This window comes from Gymnogyps californianus, chromosome 4 (genome assembly GCF_018139145.2).
Source record: "Gymnogyps californianus isolate 813 chromosome 4, ASM1813914v2, whole genome shotgun sequence".
Classification (NCBI taxonomy): Eukaryota; Metazoa; Chordata; class Aves; order Accipitriformes; family Cathartidae; genus Gymnogyps; species Gymnogyps californianus.
Window position 1 is genome coordinate 78,444,789 of NC_059474.1, and position 7,772 is coordinate 78,452,560.

At 48.4% G+C, this 7,772-nt stretch overlaps 1 protein-coding gene across 1 annotated transcript; it reads left to right on the forward strand.

The window, feature by feature from the left end:
• Positions 1-442: 442 nt before the first annotated feature.
• On the forward strand, positions 443-6,863 carry CCNA2 (cyclin A2). The gene is made up of 8 exons (XM_050895629.1): positions 443-574; positions 726-967; positions 2,083-2,197; positions 2,557-2,780; positions 3,359-3,563; positions 4,416-4,529; positions 5,048-5,181; positions 5,634-6,863. Exons 1-8 carry the CDS (start codon positions 443-445, stop codon positions 5,683-5,685), a joined length of 1,218 nt encoding a protein of 405 aa, XP_050751586.1. The 3' UTR covers positions 5,686-6,863.
• The last annotated feature ends 909 nt before the right edge of the window (positions 6,864-7,772 follow it).

The window sequence follows — 7,772 nt, forward strand, 5'->3', positions numbered from 1 at the left end:
TTCCCATCCCCGGACTGCGCTCCGGCCTTCGCTCCGCCGGGGCCAGCAGCTCTGCCCCGGCCCCCTGGGGCCGCTCCCCGCCGGGCTCCCGCCTCCGGAGGGACCCGCCCCGCCCCCCCGCCCCTCGCGGCCTCCCGCCCGCCAGGCCCCGCCCCCCTCGCCTCAGGCCCCTCCTGCCCTTCGCCCCGTCCGCTTTGGCCCCTGCCGCCGCCCGTAGGTCCCGTGACGCGCCGCCGCCCCGCGCCCTCTCATTGGCCGATTCAATAGTCGCGGGCTACTTGAACGGAGAGAGCGGCGCCGCGGCGCGAGACTCGGCGGCCGCCGGCACGAGTCGCGCCCATCCCCCGCCCGGCGGCGCCCCCCTTCCTTCCCCCCCTTCCCCCCCCCCCCCCCCGTCCCCGTTCGTCCCCGTTCTCCGGCGGCGCCACCCGCGGCCGCGACCATGTTGGCGGGGCAGGAGAACCAGGAGAACGTTCCCCCGGGCGGCAAAGCGCCGCCGCCCGCCGCCGCCGGCACCCGCGTGGCGCTGGGGCTGCTGCGGGGCGCCCAGCAGCGGCCCGGGCTCCCGCCACAGGTGAGGGGGGCGGGGGACGACAGCGGGCCTGGGGGGGGGGCGCGGGAGGAGGGGGGCGCCATCTTGGGGCGCCGGGAGCTGTCAGCGGTGGCTGTCAGCGGCGGGGCCGGGCCGGGCTCTCGGCGGCGCTGACGGGCCGCTCTCCCCACAGGCGGCGCGGAGCTGCGGTGAGGGCCATGGCGCGGCGGCGGCAGCGGCGGGGCGGCCGGTCGGCGGGCAGCAGGCCTTCGCCATCCATGTGGACGAGCCGGATGGGGAGCAGCGGCGGCGGGGCGGCCCGGCGACCCAGAAGGACGAGGCGGCGGCGCTGGGGCTGTGCGCGGCCGTCTGCGCCCTGGGGGAGCGGCGGCCCCTGGCACCCCTGGGTAACGCCATGGAGCTGAGCTTCGGTACGTGACACCCCCCGCCCCCGGTGCTTCGGCAGCCCCCGAGTACCTCATGCCCAGGGCTCGGCTGGTGTCCCGCCAGCCGAGCTGCACGCCCGCTGGGAGGGCAGTGCTGCCCCGGGCTCTGGGTGCGCTCTTGTGGGCCCCGTCCCACCTGCTCCCGCTGCAGCGGCCCCGGGCCTCGCCCGAGTCTGCAGGGCCCTTCCCCAGGAAGCATGGAGATGAGCAGGGTTGTGCCGAGGTGTTACCTCTGGAATGATTTCCAGAGCAAACTGGAGGAGGACTGTAGATCCTGAAGCTGTTTGGGACATAGACCGGTTTGGTTCGACTGAGAAGATACCTTTTCAGTTGCTGAAACCCATTTGGTTCCTTTGAGCCTGCCATTACCGTACAACAGCTTTTCAGTCTAGCTGAGCTATCAATTACTTGAGCTCTGCTGCTCTTTGTAGTAGTTTTATGCTTTTAACCTTAACTATCGGTACTTCATGAGAGAAACCAGATTACAGACAAGAGCGGCCCTTAAAGCATCACCCTTTGCTACCGCTATAGAGTTAGAATGGGACTTCGCTCAGGCAGGTCCTCAGGCTTAATAGACTTTTCTCCCAGGTAATAGCCTGTACTGGTGCAAGTGTTTTGAGCTCTTCCCAGTACATAAGAAACGGGAGCTGTTAGATCCATCTTCTGTAACACGTGCATGAATATCTGAGGGCTGATTTCATCATGGTCCACTTCTGCAGTCTGCAAAACGCTCTGGTACTCCAGCCTTGTTTTAAGCCGCAATAGCTAAGCTTACAGGATTCGCTTCTATGTAACAAGGTAACACAGGCTGCGCTGAGCACTACATAATTGCAGAAGAGCTTTCCATCCCTTTATTCTTAGGGGGAAGAAGAGAAAGGGGAACGGGAAGCTTCCCTGTTGCAGTAACACTTTGGCTTCTCTAGAGCCTCCTCAACTCCCGGTCTAGTTGAGCGATAGTCTGCCCTCTCTGCCTGCCTAGGAGGCAAGAGACCCAGCAGTCCTGGAGAGCCACCATCAACATACTACAGAATAGGGTAGTGCCCTGCGCCGCGCAGGAGTGGTCTGATGGCGCCCGTTTTAACATGGCTATTATCTTCTGCTTAGATCTCCAAGTATTATGGATATTTCAATAACCTCAGAAGCAGAAGAGAAAAAACCAAACGTTAATAACGTGCCAGACTATATCAGCGATATCCATACGTACCTTAGGGAAATGGAGGTGAGCTGCTGTCTCTTTTCTTATTTGCATACAGCTTATGGGGGAGAAATTTGGGGTTGAGAAATGCATCTAAACATTAGTTACTACTACAGTGACTAAATTAAAGCTTGCTAGAAATAGAGAAATAAGATGCTGTGTCCACTGCTGTGAACACACGACTGGTTTCTTGTGATAAAACTGATTGTGCCATGCACTGAACAGAAGCTGGAAAGCAAGATTATGGAAATATAACTTACTGATCCTAGACTTACCATTGTTTACTTCTCATCTGTTTAAACTGTGGTAAATGGAGCTTAAGCAGTTGCTTCCCTACCGGCACTTAGTCCAAACTCAATCTTATCTGTCATCTAAACCTACAGGTGAAATGCAAGCCTAAAATAGGTTACATGAAGAAGCAACCTGATATCACAAACAACATGCGGGCTATTCTTGTGGACTGGCTGGTGGAAGTTGGAGAAGAATACAAATTACAGAATGAAACCCTGCACTTAGCTGTAAATTACATTGATAGGTTTCTTTCTTCAATGTCTGTTTTGAGAGGAAAACTTCAGCTTGTGGGTACTGCAGCTATGCTGCTTGCATCGTAAGTGAAATGGCTTAATTTAAAATTCCACTTGCTGGTCTCATACAGATGGAAATCTTGTGGCTATCACATTTCTGTTGCCTGTAGCCAGACTGACTCGGGAGGGCTTCACACTAGAAGAAAAATTGGGAGTTATCCACCTAAAAGCTTCGCACTTTGTATGAAACTCTGCAAGCAAGGTTCTAGGCTATCTTTGTAGATCGCCCTAATGTGAGGATTCGTTATTTCTAGCTGCAGCAGCAGCAGGCTTCCAAACAGTATTTGAGGGAATATGCACAAGGCACGTGAAAAGAAAGTTTTGCTTGCACCAATTATTGGTTTAGTGGGTTCTTGTGGAATTTCAGTAACTCTGAGTCCCAAATTGCTTAGTGCTAAAATATCAGGCTATTGTAGCTCTGTAATTTCAAATTCTGCTGATTCAAGAGCTACTGAACCAAGTGCAGCAAGCTTGTTCGGTAGCAGTGCCCAGGTACTTCACAAGTTAGAATTTAAATTAGCATGCTGGCTTTCATTAAATGTTGCTGGTTATTTGGTTTTCTAGGACTCAATTATTTGCTCATAACTATTTCTCCTGGCAGAAAGTTTGAAGAAATCTACCCTCCTGAAGTAGCAGAGTTTGTCTACATCACAGATGACACCTATACCAAGAAGCAGGTTCTAAGGATGGAGCACTTAATCTTGAAGGTTTTGTCGTTTGACTTGGCAGCTCCAACAATCAACCAGTTCCTCACTCAGTATTTCTTACATCAGCAGACAAACGCTAAAGTGGAGAGCCTATCAATGGTAAGTAAGAATTACTAGCTCGGCCCGTGTAACTAGAGAGTTCTGTTACTATTAACACACTTCACAAGCTCTGTTTCCTGGTCCCAGTAGAAAAGAAATGCCAAAGGATTCTTCAGTCCAGGCTTTCCTGCCTCCTCCCATTTTTAAATGCGTAGTCCCTCTGGGAGAGTTCTGGAGAGTGCATACAGTATGACGCGTGCTCCTCCAAAAGTGATGCCGCACCACTGGAAACTAACACCCCTATTGCCACTTACTGTTTGAGATACTCCATTCCTATCGCAGGCTGGCGCTCTGCCTGGCTCAAGCATGCATTCAGAGCAGGCGGAGATTGATGAACTTTAATTTGGGGTTTGTTTCACTGCTAGATGTCTCCCTCTTTCTTATCTAGAACTGCCACATCTACCCACCCACTTTGGCTGAAAAGGACTTTTGTTTTGGTTTTCCCCTCAACAAGCAGTGAGCTCTAAATCTAGAGGCTAATTTCTAAAGCAGAGCAGAGATAACGTTTCAGCTAAAGTTATATTAAATCCTAACTGTATGGCAGGTACCAGAGCTGCTAAATAGAAGCCTTTGTCTCATTGTGCAGAGGTCAGACCCAACTACACTCTTCCCTCTAGATCTTAAATACCTCTAAATATAAAATGTGGTGTTGAAAAAGCATGCGTTGGGAACGCTGTTTGACAGTAGCTAACAGTAGATGCTAAAAGAGAAAGTAAGTGGAAACCAGTAAAAGCTGTTCCTCCAACTGATGGCAGGATTGGAAGCTTAAATTAGGGTTCTAGTGCAACTGTTAAATGCTCTTCTACTGCCTTTTGGAAGCAGATGATTCCCTTTCTCTCATTTCCCTTGCAGTACCTTGGGGAGCTGAGTCTAATTGATGCTGATCCTTACCTGAAATATTTGCCATCAGTTATTGCTGCTGCAGCATTTCATCTAGCAGACTATACGATCACTGGACAAACTTGGGTATGTAGCACTAAAACTTGAGCCTTCACGCACCTTTATGCATGTTTAGTGTATTTGTATGCCGTTCTGAATGCTGGGGCCTGGGCTGCAGGAATCGCAGCCCCTCCACACTCCTAGGCTGTTAATTAGGGATTGCTCCCTACGGTATTTGAAAAATGGGGGGGACGACACCTTTTCTCGGAAGGAAGAGGCACCTACTGATGCACTCTGTTCTGGTGACCTTCCTTACAGCTTTAAGCAGCTTCCTTGTGATGAGGAAGTGGGTGGTAAGAAAGCCTAAGCACTGGAGGCAAGGAATACTTGTTTAGAATATTACAGTTTTCAGGATTACTGCAAATCTACATGAACTGCTAAAATCTGAGCAGTGAGTATTAAACTAGTTTGTGCTTGAGAAAACGACACTGCCAACCTACTAGAACAACAGAGTTTCAACAGGAAGCTAAAAACTCCCCCAGTGGTCGTCAGCATAAGCGAACAGAAAAACTTCAATGTCCCTCTTCCTTTCCTTTTTCCCTCAGCCTGAATCCCTGCGCAAAGTAACAGGCTACACGCTTGAAGACATCAAGCCTTGCCTCATGGACCTACACCAGACCTACCTCAAAGCAGCACAGCACATACAGCAGTCCATAAGGGAAAAGTACAAGAGTACAAAGTGAGTATCTGTAGAGACGGATGATAAGCTGGTATGTTACGCCCGAGTTGTCCTAGCACGTAACTGCTTAACGGGGTGTGGTGGGGGGGTGTATCTTGAGTCTTCAGTCAGACTCAACGAACCACATCTACCATGTAAGTGAAATGGTGACAAGGCTCCCCAGGTTTTTGCACAATGGTTTCTTGAGCCATACTTGGTGTTCACCACCAGGCCTGCTATCACTACCTGAACTGTCAGGTAGAAACTGGAGGAATTTTCTTGACATTCCTACAGTTGGTAAGCAGGAGATGGTACCTAATGCTCCTGAAAATCTGTGTCGGCATGGCAGCTGTCAAGCCCCAAAATGTTTCCTGCCTTGTGACAAATGTGCTTCGCTGCAGTATCTATGCTGTTCTTCACGGCAGAGAGCACTTGAGCAAGATGACATCCTGCGTCTTTTTTTCCCTCTCTAGGTACCATGGAGTATCGCTTATTGACCCACCAGAGACACTAAACTTATTGTAATAATCAAGAGACTGATCTTTTAAAGAGATGTATATTACAAGAAAATGATGTACAGTTTTAAACATGGTTCAAAATTCTAGATGTGATCACTCAGAATATTAATACAGGTTTTGATGAGCTTAATTATGAAGTTAGTTTTATGTGGTTTTAATGTAAATCTTTTGTACATGCAATCTTGTTAAAATATTTAGCTGGGTTTTTATAAAAATGTTCTCTTCAAGCACAGAATTAACCATGCAGACCAAGTGAAGTCTGAGACTGCTTATCTAATTATAGACGAAACATTAATATTAGCAGTGCATTATTATAGTAGGGCTTTTTCTCCTTCCAAGTAAGAATGACTTGGATTCCACAGCAGTATTTGTAGCATTTTTATACTGTCTAGTTTAAACTGAGACTTAGTATAGATCCAAAATGTGGCTTAATGGCTATAATACTGGAAGAAACTATATAGCTATGAGAACACCTTGCTGGAATTGACTCTTGTGAGGCTCTTTTAGGATGGGCCAGTGACTGGAAGCCTGGATTGCTATGTACTGTCTTGCCAGATCTCCATCACCTTAAAGATTGAACACTCTGCTGCAAGGACTGCACGGCTAAAACTAGTATACCAGGTCATACTTCTCTCTTCCAGTACATAGAAAATGGTCTTGCTATAGGTATTTGCTAGTCAAAGTGTAAAACTGATACTAATTTAAACCCACGGAGTTCCCACAGATGTGTTAGCTGTCCCGAAAGCTCATCGATACCTGCTCAAAAACCCACAGTCATCAGCCTGCTTACCTAGTATCTCTTTAGGGCCGGTAAAGGGATTAAACTGCAGGAGGGTGAACTACTGCTCTGTGCCCTCAAGAGGAAGGAATGTCTTCTGGCGTGGATGGGCTATAGGCAGAATGGTATGAATTCTGTACATCCCTCTTGCTTGGAAAGGGTTCCTCTGCAGCGTGCAGCAAAAATGTAGACCAACTGGTCTTATTTCTTCCTTAGTTCTAGAACTGTTACACGAGCAAACTAGGACATAATCGGCATTAGATCAAGTGGATGTGTACCTTCAACCTGTGTAAATGGAGTGATGCTGCCCTGTACCTGCTGTTCTTTGCATGTAAAGCAGTGAGTGCATGGAAGTGGGTTTAATTAAGCCATTTCCAGGTTGGCTAATAAACAATTTTTACATCTGATGTTAGTGGTCTTGCCAATACCTTAAAACCACTGAGGAGTAGTACTGCCATCTTAAACTGGCATTCATTTCTAAAGCTTTTTGGCAAGGGCTGCCCTGTGAAACCTGTGCCACTTCAACTTGAAGTTGATTCAACACTGTCTGTCCAGTTATCTGGACACCCAGCAGGGAGCATTATAAATTCTTCACAGATGTCGAACAGCTGTTATGGTGTGGGCTATTTAAAATAAATTAAAAAAAAAAACCACCCAACCTGGCAAGCATGCATTATAGTGAGACAACTTGCATGTCTCGACTCAGTAACTAAAAACTTGCTGTTCTGCCCCCACCCCTGCTCTGCAGTCTGAGCCCTCCATGAACCGATCAGTCACAAAACTGATGGAGTCAAGTGGTGGTGGCTTATCCAGTCAAGACAAAAGTATGCAGTAGAGGCAGCCTTTTTTTGGCCAACCTGAGCTTTTTAGGATGCACTTTGACTTTTATACATGTTCTAATGTTTAATGAAGAACCATATTTCATTGGTCTACCATGTTCTCCACTAGCCTTTATTTAGCTTAATTTCAGTAGGTTGCCACTGAAAAGCTACAACTAGTTGGGGAAAAAACTGTGCGGTGTATCATGTCTGGTGCTTAGTACTGGAAATGCTCTAACCTTGCAGGAGAGGGAGTTTGTATATACGGGAACACGTTTGCCACAGTGGCGACATCAGTTTGTGACCTTGGAAGGGCAACTCAAAATGCTGACTGGCAATTATTCTTTGAAGACAATAGAGCACAGTGCTCTTCCTGAGAAACTGGGTTCTGCCTTCCCCATCTTTTTTTGTGGTGTATGCCGGAAACTTTCCAAGACCACTGAGAAATATGAACATTGGAAGAGGATTCCTTAATTTAAAGGAAGCTTATGAATTATT

Bases quoted from the DNA above. Each gene is read 5' to 3' on its own strand.
- CCNA2 (XM_050895629.1), top strand. From the start codon at position 443: ATGTTGGCGGGGCAGGAGAACCAGGAGAACGTTCCCCCGGGCGGCAAA. The intron at 968-2,082 runs GTGACACCCCCC...TCTTCTGCTTAG, and splicing joins ATGGAGCTGAGCTTCGGTAC to ATCTCCAAGTATTATGGATA. The intron at 5,182-5,633 runs GTGAGTATCTGT...TTCCCTCTCTAG, and splicing joins GAAAAGTACAAGAGTACAAA to GTACCATGGAGTATCGCTTA.